General features: G+C 46.3%; 1 protein-coding gene across 2 annotated transcripts in view; it reads right to left on the bottom strand.

The window, feature by feature from the left end:
- Window positions 1-22,149, bottom strand: part of LOC121578272 (endothelial PAS domain-containing protein 1) — a 130,651-nt gene that overhangs the window by 65,484 nt on the left and 43,018 nt on the right. For both annotated transcript variants that reach the window (XM_041892530.2, XM_041892521.2), the window contains exons 3-4: window positions 2,672-2,820; window positions 2,137-2,221 (exon numbers count right to left, since the gene is read on the bottom strand). In XM_041892530.2, the coding sequence (XP_041748464.1) occupies window positions 2,137-2,221; window positions 2,672-2,820 (234 nt within the window). The remainder of the gene's footprint in view (window positions 1-2,136; window positions 2,222-2,671; window positions 2,821-22,149) is intronic.

The following is a 22,149-nucleotide window of genomic DNA, read 5'->3' on the forward strand; positions in this document are numbered from 1 at the left end:
AACGTGCGTGCACACACGAAGACTCTGCCCCATGTTTCTGACATATCTGGAGCAGCAACTCAGTCCAAAAGGGCTGATCGTAAAGCTGTTAGTGGTGACATCATCACTACATTGTAGCACATTCAGACTATTTTTTACGCACCTCCTTGTATTCAGTAGCATCTATGAATCCCATGATTATGAAGGCATAAATGTGTAAAAGTGTGTATACTTATTTAGCATTTATGTAGTTCTGTCCTTCTGATGTTCTGGTCTATTAATGTTCTGTAGTATTTCATGTTTTGTGTGGACCCCAGGAAGAGTAGCTGCTGCTTCAGCAAAAGCTAATGGGGATCCTAATAAAATACTAAATACTAAATTCGCAACAGCTGCAGCCAAGCCATTACATCACAAGGTCAGAGTTCAGCCCTGAGTTCAGCCCTGGGTGGCATTCCTCAGACACTGGCCGCTAGCCGTGGAGCAAGGCAGCGCCTTATGGGTACAGCTGATAAGGAGTGTTAAAGGGGGGCGCCATGACGGGGGTGGAGGCAGGGAAAGGCCTGGCATGGCTGGCAGCACGTGTGGACACAGCAGCAGCGCCCGCACATCCACCAACCTTACCACCGTCCTCTGGTCCCCCATGCCCCCCTATATCAACAGTCCCAGGAAGGGGCCTGAGGAGTAGGCCTACTAGACTCCTGGTCTGACCACTTTGGTGGCCCGCCCTGGAATGAGAGAAATGGATTCAAATAGCAACAAAAACAGAACAGCAGAACACTGGGGAGACTAGAGGAGTCAATGTGTCCAGAGTGTTATTTCTACCATCATAACTTTCTCTTAGCAGAGCACACAAGCCATGGCCGAGGGAGCTGTTATTTTAGTGTTATTACGTCATTATTTAGCTGTTATTTTAGTGTTATTACATCATTATATAGCTGTTATTTTACTGTTATTACGTCATTCTATAGCCATTATTTCAGTGTTATTACGTCATTCTATAGCCATTATTTCAGTGTTATTATGTCATTCTATAGCCATTATTTCAGTGTTATTATGTCATTCTATAGCCATTATTGCAGTGTTATTATGTCATTCTATAGCCATTATTTCAGTGTTATTATGTCATTCTATAGCCATTATTGCAGTGTTATTATGTCATTCTATAGCCATTATTTCAGTGTTATTATGTCATTCTATAGCCATTATTTCAGTGTTATTATGTCATTCTATAACCATTATTTCAGTGTTATTATGTCATTCTATAGCCATTATTTCAGTGTTATTATGTCATTCTATAGCCATTATTTCAGTGTTATTATGTCATTCTATAGCCATTATTTTAGTGTTATTACGTCATTATCACTGATGTTGGGTGATTAGGCCTGGCTCGCAGTCGGTGATCCAATTCATCCCAAATATGTTCTATGTGGTTGAGGTAAGGGATCTGTGCAGGCCAGTCAAGTTCTTCCACACAGATCTCGACAAACCATTTCTGTATGGACCTCGCTTTGTGCACAGGGGCATTGTCATGCTGAAATAGGAAAGGGCCTTCCACAAACTGTTGCCACAAAGTTGGAAGCACAGAATCGTCTAGAATGTCAATGTATTCTGTAGCGTTAAGATTTCCTTTCACTGGAACTAAGAGGCCTAGCCCGAACCATGAAAAACAGCCCCAGACCATTATTCCTTTTCCACCAAACATTGCAGTTGGCACAATGCATTGGGGGATGTAGCGTTCTCCTGGCATCTGCCAAATCCAGATTCGTCCATCGGACTGCCAGATGGTGAAGTGTGACTAATCACTCCAGAGAACGCGTTTCCACTGCTCCAGTGTCCAATGGCGGCGTGCTTTACACCACTCCAGCCGACACTTGGCATTGCTCATGGTGATCTGAGGCTCTTTCTCCTTAATATTTTATTCTCCTCTCTTATCAGTCCCTGTCCCTAGTCTCAGCACACACTTTTCTACCTCTCTGTTGGCAAACTATAGACGTCATGTGCAGACAGTTATTACACCCTAACCCTAACTCTAACCCTAACCCTAAACCTAACTTTAAACCTAACCCTAACCCTAACGCTAATTCTAAACCTAACCCTAACTCTAACCCTAACTCTAAACCTAACCCTAACTTTCACATGAACAGAGAGAATAAGTACCACTTTTCAGACTGAGGTTCTCGCGAATCTCGTCGTGGTCGCAGGGGTGGGTGAAGTCAAAGATGCTTTGTCCGGTCGTCTCCACCTGTAGAGACACACATATGGTGTCACATCAGCAAGAACACAGACAGTGACAACCCTTTGTTACATTGTGGTAACACCACTTCAGCCAAACCAAAGAGACTAGTAACACCTGTATTCAGTCACAGTAAAGAGGTTATGAAGACTGTTGCTCCTGGTTATCAGAAAGACCAGCAGTGAGAAATATAGCAGACAAAGCTGATGGTGTGGGAAGTGAGGGAGGGGTGGTGACCTTCTGCCCTACGTAGCAATAGTAGATAATGTGTTTGGGCCAAACAAGCCTCTGAAAGGGCTGACATTTCAGACGGCTATGAGAGACATCATCAGCTACAGCGCTGTCTGCCTGTCTGCCTGTCTTGTCTCCAGGGAGAGAGTACTGGATGTATTGTACATAAGAAACAACCCCATTATGTGTGATTACATAATGTTTCAATCATGTAATGTTTCTGCTCACCTGTGTTAAGCCCATTAACTTGTTGACGTTTTCTGAGAGGAAGATCATGTCGCCATCTGATGTAACCACGGTGACGAACCCCTCCAGTGACTTCAAATACAAACTGTCCATCTGTCTGTCCTCCTCTGCCTCTGCACTGTTGGGGCAGCCTGTGGAAAACACACACGTTAGATGTGCAACATTATATAACTGTGTGTGCGTGTGTCAAGCTTGTTTTCCTTCTTGAAGCCCTGGCCCAGGTCCAAAACAAACCAGAACAACTTCATCCTGCATCTCTAAACACTCCCTTGGTTGCTTCCCTCACACACACACACACACACACACGCACACACACACTTGAGAAAGGCTGTTGCTTAACGGCGTCCGTCTTAAGGCACACACTAAGGAGTTAGCCTAAACCTTGAGACGAACATTCCCAGTACACTGAAAGTATATGATATATTAGCCAGTAGTGAATCTAATGAAGCAACACATCCCCAACAATATTATGCAGTCAGCACCACATTTCTTCAAGCCAAGTGAGAAAACAGAGATAATGTTCATTTGGCATGGGCTCAAAAGGGAGGCAGCAGAGCGACTATAGAGTCCCAGTGAACAAAACGTGGCTCCATGCTGGGGGGGATCGGAAGCCTGTGATTCCTCCAGTGTGCTTCCCTTAGATAAGAGCTGTTCTCAAGGCCTATGGGGGGGGGCCTGGGCCTGGATTTTGGAGTTTGGTTCAGCATGAGAATACGGCCCCAGGGGAGCAGCGACTTTCTCATGGGTCCTCGGCTGATGGGAGATTAAACTCCACAGGACCACCTTTGGCCTGAACACTTAGCAGTGATTTTGCGTCGGTAGTTTTCTTCTCTATGATTCTGAGTAGAAAGTTTGGGATTCTAATAACTCCCCTTTGAGCTGTACAGAGACAGAGAAAAAGCTCTGATGAAGGCCTTGAGGCCGATACGTAAAGCTTATTAAAGAGCAGTGAAACTAGCCAGAGCAGTGAACGGCTTTCTCATTTTTTCTCAGCTGTACAGAGACTTAACATGGTTAAATGTACGTTAATCGGTACAGTATGTTAAGTCAACGTCACACTGCAGGACTAATAGCTTCAACAAAAGCACTGATTATATATATATATTATATCACAGGATACCATTTCTTCCATCATTCCCTGTAGTGTGTACTGTATCCACCTACGGATTTGAGCTCTGAGGACTTTCCTCTTGAATGTTTCATTTCACCCCATATCAGAATCACTGCAGCTCAGTGCAAATGCAACAAATTGAACCGTTGTAGGGGTGTTGGTGAGACCAGGTCATGTCAGCTACATACTTTAAAAGGCAGCCTGCTTCTGTTGTCAGATAAATATATAGATATACACTACCAGTCAAAAGTTTAGAACACCTACTCATTCAAGGGTTTGTCTTTATTTTTACTATTTTCTACATTGTAGAATAATAGTGAAGACATCAAAACTATGAAATAACACATATGGAATCATGTAGTATCCAAAAAAGTGTTAAACAAATCAAAATATATTTTATATTTGAGATTCTTCAAATAGTCACCCTTTGCCTTGATGACAGCTTTGCAAACTCTTGGCATTCTCTCAACCAGCTTCACCTGGAATGCTTTTCCAACAGTCTTGAAGGAGTTCCCACATATGCTGAGCACTTGTTGGCTGCTTTTCCTTCACTCTGCGGTCCGACTCATCCCAAACCATCTCAATTTGGTTGAGGTCGGGGGATTGTGGAGGCCAGGTCATCTGATACAGCACTCCATCACTCTCCTTATTGGTAAAATAGCCCTTACACATCCTGGAGGTGTGTTGGGTCATTGTCCTGTTGAAAAACAAATGATAGTCCCACTAAGCCCAAACCAAATGGGATGGCGTATCGCTGCAGAATGCTGTGGTAGCCATGCTGGTTAAGTGTGCCTTGAATTCTAAATAAATCATAGACAGTGTCACCAGCAAAGCACCCCCACACCATAACACCTCCTCCTCCATGATTTACGGTGGGAAATACACATGCAGAGATCATCCGTTCACCCACACCGCGTCTCACAAAGACACAGCGTTTGGAACCAAAAATCTCCAATTTGGACTCCAGACCAAAGGACACATTTCACCGGTTTAATGCCCATTGCTCGTGTTTCTTGGCCCAAGCAAGTCTCTTCTTATTATTGCTGTCCTTTAGTAGTGGTTTCTTTGCAGCAATTCGACCATGAAGGCCTGATTCACACAGTCTTCTCTGAACAGTTGATGTTGAGATGTGTCTGTTACTTGAACTCTGTGAAGCATTTATTTGGGCTGCAATTTCTGAGGCTGGTAACTCTAATGAACTTATCCTCTGCAGTAGAGGTAACTCTGGGTCTTCCATTCCTGTAGTGGTCCTCATAAGAGCCAGTTTCATCATAGCGCTTGATGGTTTTTGTGACTGCACTTGAAGAAACGTTCAAAGTTCTTGAAATGTTCCATATTGACTGACCTTCATGTCTTAAAGTAATGATGGACTGTCGTTTCTCTTTGCTTATTTGAGCTGTTCTTGCCATAATATGGACTTGGTCTTTTACCAAATAGAGCTATCTTCTGTATACCCCCCCTACCTTGTCACAACACAACTGATTGTCTTAAACCCATTAAGAAGGAAATAAATTCCACAAATTAACTTTTAAAAAGGAACACCTGTTAATTAAAATGTATTCCAGGTGGCTACCTCATGAAGCTGGTTGAGAGAATGCCAAGAGTGTGCAAAGCTGTCATCATGGCAAACGGTGGCTATTTGAAGAATCTCAAATATAAAATATATTTTGATTTGTTTAACACTTTTTTGGTTACTACATGATTCCATATGTGTTATTTCATAGTTTTGATGTCTTATTCTACAATGTAGAAAATAGTAAAAACAAAGAAAAACCCTTGAACGTAGGCCTCCTGTAGCTCAGTTGGTAGAGCATGGCGCTTGCAACGCCAGGGTTGTGGGTTCGATTCCCACGGGGGGCCAGTATGAAAAATGTATGCACTCACTAACTGTAAATCGCTCTGGATAAGAGCGTCTGCTAAATGACTAAAATATAAATGTAATGAGTAGGTGTTCTGAAACTTTTGACCGGTGGTGTATTTCGTATCCTTAGTAAGAAAATAAGGCTTGTGGTTTTTGATAAAAATGAGAATGCTAAATCATGCTTGTCAGCAACCGTAAAATTAATTTAATCTTAATCCCTGGGAATATCTGTAATTGACTCAATCAGTCAATCTTTCATTCAGTGTCATAGTGGCTATCTGAGGGGCCAGTGTGTCAGTGTCCCAGAATCACATGGGCTTCTCTTCTATTACAGAGGAGTTTCCCATACTGCAGCGGCAGTGTGTGTGTGCGTAGGCGTGCTGCATGGCGCCAGGGCAGGTCTGTGTTATGGCTGAGTTGACAGAAGGAGCGTCAGCCGTACCGTGGCAGCAGCTGGGCCTTCCTCTGAGCGCCTTCAAATCTCACTCTCCATCCCACTCCAATCAGAGGCACAGCCATGCAGATAAGATAATCATCTGTACCATCTCCCCTCTACAGAGCAGCTTTTCTCTCCCTCTCTCTCTCTCCTTCCCCTACTGTCCCTCACCGTCCCACTCCAGCCAACTCTGAACCCATACATTCCATCTCCTTTTCCTATGCTCTATATCGCTCACCTTCTAACTGGCCCTAAAACACCTACAGGCAGAACACCTTCTAACTGGCCCTAAAACACCTACAGGCAGAACACCTGCTAACTGGCCCTAAAACACCTACAGGCAGAACACCTGCTAACTGGCCCTAAAAAACCTACAGGCAGAACACCTGCTAACTGGCCCTAAAACACCTACAGGCAGAACACCTGCTAACTGGCCCTAAAACACCTACAGGCAGAACACCTGCTAACTGGCCCTAAAACACCTATAGGCAGAACACCTGCTAACTGGCCCTAAAACACCTACAGGCAGAACACCTGCTAACTGGCCCTAAAACACCTACAGGCAGAACACCTGCTAACTGGCCCTAAAACACCTACAGGCAGAACACCTGCTAACTGGCCCTAAAACACCTATAGGCAGAACACCTGCTAACTGGCCCTAAAACACCTACAGGCAGAACACCTGCTAACTGGCCCTAAAACACCTACAGGCAGACCACCTTCTAACTGGCCCTAAAATACCTACAAGCAGAACACCTGCAAACTGGCCCTAAAACACCTACAGGCAGAACACCTTCTAACTGGCCCTAAAACACCTACAGGCAGAACACCTTCTAACTGGCCCTAAAACACCTACAGGCAGAACACCTGCTAACTGGCCCTAAAACACCTACAGGCAGAACACCTGCTAACTGGCCCTAAAACACCTACAGGCAGAACACCTGCTAACTGGCCCTAAAACACCTATAGGCAGAACACCTGCTAACTGGCCCTAAAACACCTAGAGGCAGAACACCTGCAAACTGGCCCTAAAACACCTACAGGCAGAACACCTTCTAACTGGCCCTAAAACACCTACAGGCAGAACACCTGCTAACTGGCCCTAAAACACCTACAGGCAGAACACCTGCTAACTGGCCCTAAAACACCTACAGGCAGAACACCTGCTAACTGGCCCTAAAACACCTACAGGCAGAACACCTGCTAACTGGCCCTAAAACACCTATAAGCAGAACACCTTCTAACTGGCCCTAAAACACCTAGAGGCAGAACACCTGCTAACTGGCCCTAAAACACCTACAGGCAGAACACCTGCTAACTGGCCCTAAAACACCTATAGGCAGAACACCTTCTAACTGGCCCTAAAACACCTACAGGCAGAACACCTGCTAACTGGCCCTAAAACACCTACAGGCAGAACACCTGCTAACTGGCCCTAAAACACCTATAGGCAGAACACCTGCTAACTGGCCCTAAAACACCTACAGGCAGAACACCTGCTAACTGGCCCTAAAACACCTACAGGCAGAACACCTGCTAACTGGCCCTAAAACACCTACAGGCAGAACACCTGCTAACTGGCCCTAAAACACCTACAGGCAGAACACCTTCTAACTGGCCCTAAAACACCTACAGGCAGAACACCTGCTAACTGGCCCTAAAACACCTACAGGCAGAACACCTGCTAACTGGCCCTAAAAAACCTACAGGCAGAACACCTGCTAACTGGCCCTAAAACACCTACAGGCAGAACACCTGCTAACTGGCCCTAAAACACCTACAGGCAGAACACCTGCTAACTGGCCCTAAAACACCTACAGGCAGAACACCTGCTAACTGGCCCTAAAACACCTACAGGCAGAACACCTGCTAACTGGCCCTAAAACACCTATAGGCAGAACACCTTCTAACTGGCCCTAAAACACCTATAGGCAGAACACCTGCTAATTGGCCCTAAAACACCTACAGGCAGAACACTTGCTAACTGTCCCTAAAACACCTACAGGCAGAACACCTGCTAACTGGCCCTAAAACACTTACAGGCAGAACACCTGCTAACTGGCCCTAAAACATCTATAGGCAGAACACCTGCTAACTGGCCCTAAAACACGTACAGGCAGAACACCTGCTAACTGGCCCTAAAACACCTATAGGCAGAACACCTTCTAACAGGCCCTAAAACACCTACAGGCAGAACACCTGCTAACTGGCCCTAAAACACCTATAGGCAGAACACCTTCTAACTGGCCCTAAAACACCTACAGGCAGTACACCTGCTAACTGGCCCTAAAACACCTACAGGCAGAACACCTGCTAACTGGCCCTAAAACACCTATAGGCAGAACACCTTCTTACTGGCCCTAAAACACTTACAGGCAGAACACCTTCTAACTGGCCCTAAAATACCTACAAGCAGAAAACCTGCAAACTGGCCCTAAAACACCTACAGGCAGAACACCTTCTAACTGGCCCTAAAACACCTACAGGCAGAACACCTGCTAACTGGCCCTAAAACACCTACAGGCAAAACACCTGCTAACTGGCCCTAAAACACCTACAGGCAGAACACCTGCTAACTGGCCCTAAAACACCTACAGGCAGAACACCTGCTAACTGGCCCTAAAACACCTATAAGCAGAACACCTTCTATCTGGCCCTAAAACACCTAGAGGCAGAACACCTGCTAACTGGCCCTAAAACACCTACAGGCAGAACACCTGCTAACTGGCCCTAAAACACCTATAGGCAGAACACCTTCTAACTGGCCCTAAAACACCTACAGGCAGAACACCTGCTAACTGGCCCTAAAACACCTACAGGCAGAACACCTGCTAACTGGCCCTAAAACACCTACAGGCAGAACACCTGCTAACTGGCACTAAAACACCTACAGGCAGAACACCTGCTAACTGGCCCTAAAACACCTACAGGCAATACACCTGCTAACTGGCCCTAAAACACCTACAGGCAGAACACCTTCTAACTGGCCCTAAAACACCTATAGGCAGAACACCTTCTTACTGGCCCTAAAACACCTACAGGCAGAACACCTGCTAACTGGCCCTAAATCACCTACAGGCAGAACACCTGCAAACTGGCCCTAAAACACCTACAGGCAGAACACCTGCTAACTGGCCCTAAAACACCTACAGGCAGAACACCTGCTAACTGGCCCTAAAACACCTACAGGCAGAACACCTGCTAACTGGCCCTAAAACACCTATAGGCAGAACACCTTCTAACTGGCCCTAAAACACCTACAGGCAGAACACCTGCTAACTGGCCCTAAAACACCTACAGGCAGAACACCTGCTAACTGGCACTAAAACACCTACAGGCAGAACACCTGCTAACTGGCCCTAAAACACCTACAGGCAATACACCTGCTAACTGGCCCTAAAACACCTACAGGCAGAACACCTGCTAACTGGCCCTAAAACACCTATAGGCAGAACACCTTCTTACTGGCCCTAAAACACCTACAGGCAGAACACCTGCTAACTGGCCCTAAAACACCTACAGGCAGAACACCTGCTAACTGGCCCTAAAACACCTACAGGCAAAACACCTGCTAACTGGCCCTAAAACACCTACAGGCAGAACACCTGCTAACTGGCCCTAAAACACCTACAGGCAGAACACCTGCTAACTGGCCCTAAAACACCTATAAGCAGAACACCTTCTATCTGGCCCTAAAACACCTAGAGGCAGAACACCTGCTAACTGGCCCTAAAACACCTACAGGCAGAACACCTGCTAACTGGCCCTAAAACACCTATAGGCAGAACACCTTCTAACTGGCCCTAAAACACCTACAGGCAGAACACCTGCTAACTGGCCCTAAAACACCTACAGGCAGAACACCTGCTAACTGGCCCTAAAACACCTACAGGCAGAACACCTGCTAACTGGCACTAAAACACCTACAGGCAGAACACCTGCTAACTGGCCCTAAAACACCTACAGGCAATACACCTGCTAACTGGCCCTAAAACACCTACAGGCAGAACACCTGCTAACTGGCCCTAAAACACCTATAGGCAGAACACCTTCTTACTGGCCCTAAAACACCTACAGGCAGAACACCTGCTAACTGGCCCTAAAACACCTACAGGCAGAACACCTGCAAACTGGCCCTAAAACACCTACAGGCAGAACACCTGCTAACTGGCCCTAAAACACCTACAGGCAGAACACCTGCTAACTGGCCCTAAAACACCTACAGGCAGAACACCTGCTAACTGGCCCTAAAACACCTATAGGCAGAACACCTTCTAACTGGCCCTAAAACACCTACAGGCAGAACACCTGCTAACTGGCCCTAAAACACCTACAGGCAGAACACCTGCTAACTGGCACTAAAACACCTACAGGCAGAACACCTGCTAACTGGCCCTAAAACACCTAAAGGCAATACACCTGCTAACTGGCCCTAAAACACCTACAGGCAGAACACCTGCTAACTGGCCCTAAAACACCTATAGGCAGAACACCTTCTTACTGGCCCTAAAACACCTACAGGCAGAACACCTGCTAACTGGCCCTAAAACACCTACAGGCAGAACACCTGCTAACTGGCCCTAAAACACCTACATGCAGAACACCTGCTAACTGGCTCTAAAACACCTATAGGCAGAACACCTTCTAACTGGCCCTAAAACACCGACAGGCAGAACACCTGCTAACTGGCCCTAAAACACCTACAGGCAGAACACCTGCTAACTGGCCCTAAAACACCTATAGGCAGAACACCTGCTAACTGGCCCTAAAACACCTACAGGCAGAACACCTGCTAACTGGCCCTAAAACACCTACAGGCAGAACACCTGCTAACTGGCCCTAAAACACCTACAGGCAGAACACCTGCTAACTGGCCCTAAAACACCTACAGGCAGAACACCTTCTAACTGGCCCTAAAACACCTACAGGCAGAACACCTGCTAACTGGCCCTAAAACACCTACAGGCAGAACACCTGCTAACTGGCCCTAAAAACCTACAGGCAGAACACCTGCTAACTGGCCCTAAAACACCTACAGGCAGAACACCTGCTAACTGGCCCTAAAACACCTACAGGCAGAACACCTGCTAACTGGCCCTAAAACACCTATAGGCAGAACACCTGCTAACTGGCCCTAAAACACCTACAGGCAGAACACCTGCTAACTGGCCCTAAAACACCTACAGGCAGAACACCTGCTAACTGGCCCTAAAACACCTACAGGCAGAACACCTGCTAACTGGCCCTAAAACACCTATAGGCAGAACACCTGCTAACTGGCCCTAAAACACCTACAGGCAGAACACCTGCTAACTGGCCCTAAAACACCTACAGGCAGACCACCTTCTAACTGGCCCTAAAATACCTACAAGCAGAACACCTGCAAACTGGCCCTAAAACACCAACAGGCAGAACACCTTCTAACTTGCCCTAAAACACCTACAGGCAGAACACCTTCTAACTGGCCCTAAAACACCTACAGGCAGAACACCTGCTAACTGGCCCTAAAACACCTACAGGCAGAACACCTGCTAACTGGCCCTAAAACACCTACAGGCAGAACACCTGCTAACTGGCCCTAAAACACCTATAGGCAGAACACCTGCTAACTGGCCCTAAAACACCTACAGGTAGAACACCTGCTAACTGGCCCTAAAACACCTACAGGCAGAACACCTTCTAACTGGCCCTAAAATACCTACAAGCAGAAAACCTGCAAACTGGCCCTAAAACACCTACAGGCAGAACACCTTCTAACTGGCCCTAAAACACCTACAGGCAGAACACCTGCTAACTGGCCCTAAAACACCTACAGGCAGAACACCTGCTAACTGGTCCTAAAACACCTACAGGCAGAACACCTGCTAACTGGCCCTAAAACACCTACAGGCAGAACACCTGCTAACTGGCCCTAAAACACCTATAAGCAGAACACCTTCTAACTGGCCCTAAAACACCTAGAGGCAGAACACCTGCTAACTGGCCCTAAAACACCTACAGGCAGAACACCTGCTAACTGGCCCTAAAACACCTATAGGCAGAACACCTTCTAACTGGCCCTAAAACACCTACAGGCAGAACACCTGCTAACTGGCCCTAAAACACCTACAGGCAGAACACCTGCTAACTGGCCCTAAAACACCTATAGGCAGAACACCTTCTAACTGGCCCTAAAACACCTACAGGCAGAACACCTGCTAACTGGCCCTAAAACACCTATAGGCAGAACACTTTCTAACTGGCACTAAAACACCTACAGGCAGAACACCTGCTAACTGGCCCTAAAACACCTACAGGCAGAACACCTGCTAACTGGCACTAAAACACCTACAGGCAGAACACCTGCTAACTGGCCCTAAAACACCTACAGGCAGAACACCTGCTAACTGGCCCTAAAACACCTATAGGCAGAACACATTCTTACTGGCCCTAAAACACTTACAGGCAGAACACCTTCTAACTGGCCCTAAAATACCTACAAGCAGAAAACCTGCAAACTGGCCCTAAAACACCTACAGGCAGAACACCTTCTAACTGGCCCTAAAACACCTACAGGCAGAACACCTGCTAACTGGCCCTAAAACACCTACAGGCAAAACACCTGCTAACTGGCCCTAAAACACCTACAGGCAGAACACCTGCTAACTGGCCCTAAAACACCTACAGGCAGAACACCTGCTAACTGGCCCTAAAACACCTATAAGCAGAACACCTTCTATCTGGCCCTAAAACACCTAGAGGCAGAACACCTGCTAACTGGCCCTAAAACACCTACAGGCAGAACACCTGCTAACTGGCCCTAAAACACCTATAGGCAGGACACCTTCTAACTGGCCCTAAAACACCTACAGGCAGAACACCTGCTAACTGGCCCTAAAACACCTACAGGCAGAACACCTGCTAACTGGCCCTAAAACACCTACAGGCAGAACACCTGCTAACTGGCACTAAAACACCTACAGGCAGAACACCTGCTAACTGGCCCTAAAACACCTACAGGCAATACACCTGCTAACTGGCCCTAAAACACCTACAGGCAGAACACCTGCTAACTGGCCCTAAAACACCTATAGGCAGAACACCTTCTTACTGGCCCTAAAACACCTACAGGCAGAACACCTGCTAACTGGCCCTAAAACACCTACAGGCAGAACACCTGCAAACTGGCCCTAAAACACCTACAGGCAGAACACCTGCTAACTGGCCCTAAAACACCTACAGGCAGAACACCTGCTAACTGGCCCTAAAACACCTACAGGCAGAACACCTGCTAACTGGCCCTAAAACACCTATAGGCAGAACACCTTCTAACTGGCCCTAAAACACCTACAGGCAGAACACCTGCTAACTGGCCCTAAAACACCTACAGGCAGAACACCTGCTAACTGGCACTAAAACACCTACAGGCAGAACACCTGCTAACTGGCCCTAAAACACCTACAGGCAATACACCTGCTAACTGGCCCTAAAACACCTACAGGCAGAACACCTGCTAACTGGCCCTAAAACACCTATAGGCAGAACACCTTCTTACTGGCCCTAAAACACCTACAGGCAGAACACCTGCTAACTGGCCCTAAAACACCTACAGGCAGAACACCTGCTAACTGGCCCTAAAACACCTACATGCAGAACACCTGCTAACTGGCTCTAAAACACCTATAGGCAGAACACCTTCTAACTGGCCCTAAAACACCGACAGGCAGAACACCTGCTAACTGGCCCTAAAACACCTACAGGCAGAACACCTGCTAACTGGCCCTAAAACACCTATAGGCAGAACACCTGCTAACTGGCCCTAAAACACCTACAGGCAGAACACCTGCTAACTGGCCCTAAAACACCTACAGGCAGAACACCTGCTAACTGGCCCTAAAACACCTACAGGCAGAACACCTGCTAACTGGCCCTAAAACACCTATAGGCAGAACACCTTCTAACTGGCCCTAAAACACCTACAGGCAGAACACCTGCTAACTGGCCCTAAAACACCTACAGGCAGAACACCTGCTAACTGGCCCTAAAACACCTACAGGCAGAACACCTGCTAACTGGCCCTAAAACACCTATAGGCAGAACACCTGCTAACTGGCCCTAAAACACCTACAGGTAGAACACCTGCTAACTGGCCCTAAAACACCTACAGGCAGAACACCTTCTAACTGGCCCTAAAATACCTACAAGCAGAAAACCTGCAAACTGGCCCTAAAACACCTACAGGCAGAACACCTTCTAACTGGCCCTAAAACACCTACAGGCAGAACACCTGCTAACTGGCCCTAAAACACCTACAGGCAGAACACCTGCTAACTGGTCCTAAAACACCTACAGGCAGAACACCTGCTAACTGGCCCTAAAACACCTACAGGCAGAACACCTGCTAACTGGCCCTAAAACACCTATAAGCAGAACACCTTCTAACTGGCCCTAAAACACCTAGAGGCAGAACACCTGCTAACTGGCCCTAAAACACCTACAGGCAGAACACCTGCTAACTGGCCCTAAAACACCTATAGGCAGAACACCTTCTAACTGGCCCTAAAACACCTACAGGCAGAACACCTGCTAACTGGCCCTAAAACACCTACAGGCAGAACACCTGCTAACTGGCCCTAAAACACCTATAGGCAGAACACTTTCTAACTGGCCCTAAAACACCTACAGGCAGAACACCTGCTAACTGGCCCTAAAACACCTACAGGCAGAACACCTGCTAACTGGCACTAAAACACCTACAGGCAGAACACCTGCTAACTGGCCCTAAAACACCTACAGGCAGAACACCTGCTAACTGGCCCTAAAACACCTATAGGCAGAACACCTTCTTACTGGCCCTAAAACACTTACAGGCAGAACACCTTCTAACTGGCCCTAAAATACCTACAAGCAGAAAACCTGCAAACTGGCCCTAAAACACCTACAGGCAGAACACCTTCTAACTGGCCCTAAAACACCTACAGGCAGAACACCTGCTAACTGGCCCTAAAACACCTACAGGCAAAACACCTGCTAACTGGCCCTAAAACACCCACAGGCAGAACACCTGCTAACTGGCCCTAAAACACCTACAGGCAGAACACCTGCTAACTGGCCCTAAAACACCTATAAGCAGAACACCTTCTATCTGGCCCTAAAACACCTAGAGGCAGAACACCTGCTAACTGGTCCTAAAACACCTACAGGCAGAACACCTGCTAACTGGCCCTAAAACACCTACAGGCAGAACACCTGCTAACTGGCCCTAAAACACCTATAAGCAGAACACCTTCTAACTGGCCCTAAAACACCTAGAGGCAGAACACCTGCTAACTGGCCCTAAAACACCTACAGGCAGAACACCTGCTAACTGGCCCTAAAACACCTATAGGCAGAACACCTTCTAACTGGCCCTAAAACACCTACAGGCAGAACACCTGCTAACTGGCCCTAAAACACCTACAGGCAGAACACCTGCTAACTGGCCCTAAAACACCTATAGGCAGAACACTTTCTAACTGGCCCTAAAACACCTACAGGCAGAACACCTGCTAACTGGCCCTAAAACACCTACAGGCAGAACACCTGCTAACTGGCACTAAAACACCTACAGGCAGAACACCTGCTAACTGGCCCTAAAACACCTACAGGCAGAACACCTGCTAACTGGCCCTAAAACACCTATAGGCAGAACACCTTCTTACTGGCCCTAAAACACTTACAGGCAGAACACCTTCTAACTGGCCCTAAAATACCTACAAGCAGAAAACCTGCAAACTGGCCCTAAAACACCTACAGGCAGAACACCTTCTAACTGGCCCTAAAACACCTACAGGCAGAACACCTGCTAACTGGCCCTAAAACACCTACAGGCAAAACACCTGCTAACTGGCCCTAAAACACCTACAGGCAGAACACCTGCTAACTGGCCCTAAAACACCTACAGGCAGAACACCTGCTAACTGGCCCTAAAACACCTATAAGCAGAACACCTTCTATCTGGCCCTAAAACACCTAGAGGCAGAACACCTGCTAACTGGCCCTAAAACACCTACAGGCAGAACACCTGCTAACTGGCCCTAAAACACCTATAGGCAGAACACCTTCTAACTGGCCCTAAAACACCTACAGGCAGAACACCTGCTAACTGGCCCTAAAACACCTACAGGCAGAACACCTGCTAACTGGCCCTAAAACACCTACAGGCAGAACACCTGCTAACTGGCACTAAAACACCTACAGGCAGAACACCTGCTAACTGGCCCTAAAACACCTACAGGCAATACACCTGCTAACTGGCCCTAAAACACCTACAGGCAGAACACCTGCTAACTGGCCCTAAAACACCTATAGGCAGAACACCTTCTTACTGGCCCTAAAACACCTACAGGCAGAACACCTGCTAACTGGCCCTAAAACACCTACAGGCAGAACACCTGCAAACTGGCCCTAAAACACCTACAGGCAGAACACCTGCTAACTGGCCCTAAAACACCTACAGGCAGAACACCTGCTAACTGGCCCTAAAACACCTACAGGCAGAACACCTGCTAACTGGCCCTAAAACACCTATAGGCAGAACACCTTCTAACTGGCCCTAAAACACCTACAGGCAGAACACCTGCTAACTGGCCCTAAAACACCTACAGGCAGAACACCTGCTAACTGGCACTAAAACACCTACAGGCAGAACACCTGCTAACTGGCCCTAAAACACCTACAGGCAATACACCTGCTAACTGGCCCTAAAACACCTACAGGCAGAACACCTGCTAACTGGCCCTAAAACACCTATAGGCAGAACACCTTCTTACTGGCCCTAAAACACCTACAGGCAGAACACCTGCTAACTGGCCCTAAAACACCTACAGGCAGAACACCTGCTAACTGGCCCTAAAACACCTACATGCAGAACACCTGCTAACTGGCTCTAAAACACCTATAGGCAGAACACCTTCTAACTGGCCCTAAAACACCGACAGGCAGAACACCTGCTAACTGGCCCTAAAACACCTACAGGCAGAACACCTGCTAACTGGCCCTAAAACACCTATAGGCAGAACACCTGCTAACTGGCCCTAAAACACCTACAGGCAGAACACCTGCTAACTGGCCCTAAAACACCTACAGGCAGAACACCTGCTAACTGGCCCTAAAACACCTACAGGCAGAACACCTGCTAACTGGCCCTAAAACACCTATAGGCAGAACACCTTCTAACTGGCCCTAAAACACCTACAGGCAGAACACCTGCTAACTGGCCCTAAAACACCTACAGGCAGAACACCTGCTAACTGGCCCTAAAACACCTACAGGCAGAACACCTGCTAACTGGCCCTAAAACACCTACAGGCAGAACACCTGCTAACTGGCCCTAAAACACCTACAGGCAGAACACCTGCTAACTGGCCCTAAAACACCTACAGGCAGAACACCTGCTAACTGGCCCTAAAACACCTACAGGCAGAACACCTGCTAACTGGCCCTAAAACACCTATAGGCAGAACACCTTCTAACTGGCCCTAAAACACCTATAGGCAGAACACCTGCTAATTGGCCCTAAAACACCTACAGGCAGAACACTTGCTAACTGTCCCTAAAACACCTACAGGCAGAACACCTGCTAACTGGCCCTAAAACACTTACAGGCAGAACACCTGCTAACTGGCCCTAAAACATCTATAGGCAGAACACCTGCTAACTGGCCCTAAAACACGTACAGGCAGAACACCTGCTAACTGGCCCTAAAACACCTATAGGCAGAACACCTTCTAACAGGCCCTAAAACACCTACAGGCAGAACACCTGCTAACTGGCCCTAAAACACCTATAGGCAGAACACCTTCTAACTGGCCCTAAAACACCTACAGGCAGTACACCTGCTAACTGGCCCTAAAACACCTACAGGCAGAACACCTGCTAACTGGCCCTAAAACACCTAGGGGCAGAACACCTGCTAACTGGCCCTAAAACACCTATAGGCAAAACACCTTCTAACTGGCCCTAAAACACCTATAGGCAGAACACCTTCTAACTGGCCCTAAAACACCTATAGGCAGAACACCTTCTAACTGGCCCTAAAACACCTACAGGCAGTACACCTGCTAACTGGCCCTAAAACAACTACAGCCAGAACACCTGCTAACTGGCCCTAAAACACCTACAGGCAGAACACCTGCTAACTGGCCCTAAAACACCTAGGGGCAGAACACCTGCTAACTGGCCCTAAAACACCTATAGGCAAAACACCTTCTAACTGGCCCTAAAAGACCTACAGGCAGAACACCTTCTAACTGGCTCTAAAACACCTATAGGCAGAACACCTGCTAACTGGCCCTAAAACACCTACAGGCAGAACACCTGCTAACTGGCCCTATAACACCTATAGGCAGAACACCTTCTAACTGGCCCTAAAACACCTACAGGCAGAACACCTGCTAACTGGCCCTAAAACACCTACAGGCAGAACAAAAAAGTTAAATCTATGAAGCCTAAATATCTAATATTGAGTGATAATTCACTTAAAATGTTTTCTAGTTTTTTTCGTACTAAGGTAAATTATCTAACGTCATTGGCAGATCATTTTGCTTATTTTAACCTAAGGCTTATTTCAAGAAGTTTTACCTTAATCGTCTTATAAGATATTTAGGCTTGCTTAGATTTCACTTGTGAAGTTACACTGTTTGACCAGAAGAGATTACAAAGAGACGCAGGAGATGACCAGGGTACCATGGAAAGAATTAGAAACTATTGTAAATACTGTAGATTTTTCACCTGGAGTTGATTCAGTAGTGTTTTCATGCGATGAAGTCTGGCATACAGTATCTTTATAGACACGGTGGAATTCCAGGAGAATAAAGACGTTCCTTTGTCTGTCTTCTGGTGATTCTCATGTTAGAAAAGAACGGGAAGGAGGACAACCCTCCTTCCCAACACACACACATATCTCCCTCCAAACACACACACACACACACACACACATTTCCTTCCCAACACACACATCTCCTTCCCAACACACACACACACACACACACACACACATCTCCCTCCCAACACACACACATCTCCCTATCAACACACACACATTTCCTTCCCAACACACACACATCTCCCTCTCAACACACACACATTTCCTTCCCAACACACACACACACACACACACACACATCTCCCTCCCAACACACACACACACACACACACACACATTTCCCTCCCAACACACACACACACACACACACATCTCCTTCCCACACACACACACACACACACACACACACACACACACACACACATCTCCCTCCCAACACACACACACACACACACACACACACATTTCCCTCCCAACACACACACACACATTTCCTTCCCAATACACACACACACACACATCTCCTTCCCAATACACACACACACACACACACATCTCCTTCCCAACACACACACACATCTCCTTCCCAACACACACACACACACACACACACATTTCCTTCCCAACACACACACACACACACACACACACACACACATCTCCCTCCCTCCCAACACACACACACATCTCCTTCCCAACACACACACATCTCCCTCCCAATACACACACACACACATTTCCTTCCCAACACACACATTTCCCTCCCAACACACACACACATCTCCTTCCCAACACACACATCTCCCTCCCTCCCAACACACACATCTCCTTCCCAACACACACACACATCTCGTTGTCTGGCACATCTCATCAAGGATTTACATAATCTGTCCCAGAACAGTTTCCTTTGTTTACTTCAATGTCACAATTATAGTAGAGGAGGAGTCAGATCAGTGATTAAATTATAGTAGAGGAGGAGTCAGATCAGTGATTCAATTATAATAGAGGAGGAGTCAGATCAGTGATTCAATTATAGTAGAGGAGAGTCAGATCAGTGATTCAATTATAGTAGAGGAGGAGTCAGATCAGTGATTCAATTATAATAGAGGAGGAGTCAGATCAGTGATTCAATTATAGTAGAGGAGGACTCAGATCAGTGATTCAATTATAGTAGAGGAGGAGTCAGATCAGTGATTCAATTATAGTAGAGGAGGACTCAGATCAGTGATTCAATTATAGTAGAGGAGGAGTCAAACCAGTGATTCAATTATAGTAGAGGAGGAGTCAAACCAGTGATTCAATTATAGTAGAGGAGGACTCAATTATAGTAGAGGAGGAGTCAGATCAGTGATTCAATTATAGTAGAGGAGGACTCAGGTCAGTGATTCAATTATAGTATAGGAGGAGTCAAATCAGTGATTCAATTATAGTAGAGGAGGAGTCAGATCAGTGATTCAATTATAATTGAGGAGGACTCAGGTCAGTGATACATTATAGTAGAGGAGGAGTCAGATCAGCGATTCATTATCTTTATTCCATATATCAGTGACTATATGGGACAGTGTTCTCCTTATGTTAGTGCAGCAATAATGATCTTACTATGACTAGATAACAACCCACCAGTGGTTATGGATTTGATAATCTTGACAGACAGGTGATACAGTATATCTTCATAAAATATATATAAACATATATAAAATCAAATATAAATGTATGCGTTGATAGTAGTGATAAGCATAAGCTTTATGAGGAAAAAGGTGGTGAAGGCACTTTGATGTGTGTTTGTGTGTTAGTGATGCACGAATTGACTCATAACCCGCAGTCCGCACCATTATATCCCTGGGGCAGGCGGGTTTAGGGCAGGAACGTGCACAGATAGGGCTCTACTTGAACAAAGCACATGATCCTTTGCCCTTCCAGTCTCCAAAGTGCCCTTTTGGGTGGTGGTATAATTTCCCCCAAAATGACTTATTTTTTATAAATGTTTTGTCATTGTTGTTCGGAACACACTGCAAGTCGTCGTCAGGTTTGTCACCCCGTCCATAGTTTGCGTCTGTTGATCTTCCCTGTATGGAGCTTGCACGCTTGGTTGTGCCTTTTTCCCAGTCTACCTGTATGGATATTGCTCCCGCTGGCTAGACCCGGCGCCAGGTTAAAGTGACTAAGAGGGCAGTTGAAATCAGCTAGAGGGCACTATTTTTTCTTGCATTGGAATTATATTGAATGCTTATATAATCACGCTATACCACAATAAACATTAAGTTCAAATGCCGAGACTCTGAGATTATTGAGTGTTTTTGAAGTGACAGGTAGGCTACAGATTTCGTGCCTATTACAAACAGCCTATGTGACTGCAGCCTTACACACAGCTGTCTTACCAAAATAATGCAAACTAAATGCTGAAAGTAGTACACTAGTTATTCATGCATGCAAACAAAAATACTGAACAGCAGTTTGGCTTAGAATACCGACACAACTGTGAATGCGAATGAATGAATGCGAACAGAACAAAACATCAGATCGATAAAGGCATAACACAATCTATATTTAGGCTGGTTACATTAACAGAAAACAAACACAGTAAATAAAAGGCGAATGGAGATCCAGCCTACTACAGTGAGATGCAGCCATGAAAAGCTGTCTTGCCAAATAAATAGGCATATAGGCTTCAAACGTGGAAAACCATTCCGCTCATGAGTTCAGCAGCATGTTGTGATATGGCACAATACACTTCTGTGAATCAAATTTGAACATGTTTCCAATAAGTCCAGTTCCATGTACAACCATGAAAACCAATAGGCTACCAAGACAACCATAATAGAATGGATCTATTTCTATGATGAAACATACTGATATGTAGCTATATACAGTGGGGAAAAAAAGTATTTAGTCAGACACCAATTGTGCAAGTTCTCCCACTTAAAAAGATGAGAGAGGCCTGTAATTTTCATCATAGGTACATGTCAACTATGACAGACAAAATGAGATTTTTTTTTCCAGAAAATCACATTGTAGGATTTTTTATGAATTTATTTGCAAATTATGGTGGAAAATAAGTATTTGGTCAATAACAAAAGTTTCTCAATACTTTGTTATATACCCCTTGTTGGCAATGACACAGGTCAAACGTTTTCTGTAAGTCTTCACAAGGTTTTCACACACTGTTGCTGGTATTTTGGCCCATTCCTCCATGCAGATCTCCTCTAGA

The sequence above is a fragment of the Coregonus clupeaformis genome, chromosome 1 (assembly GCF_020615455.1).
Source record: "Coregonus clupeaformis isolate EN_2021a chromosome 1, ASM2061545v1, whole genome shotgun sequence".
In the NCBI taxonomy this organism is placed as follows: domain Eukaryota; kingdom Metazoa; phylum Chordata; class Actinopteri; order Salmoniformes; family Salmonidae; genus Coregonus; species Coregonus clupeaformis.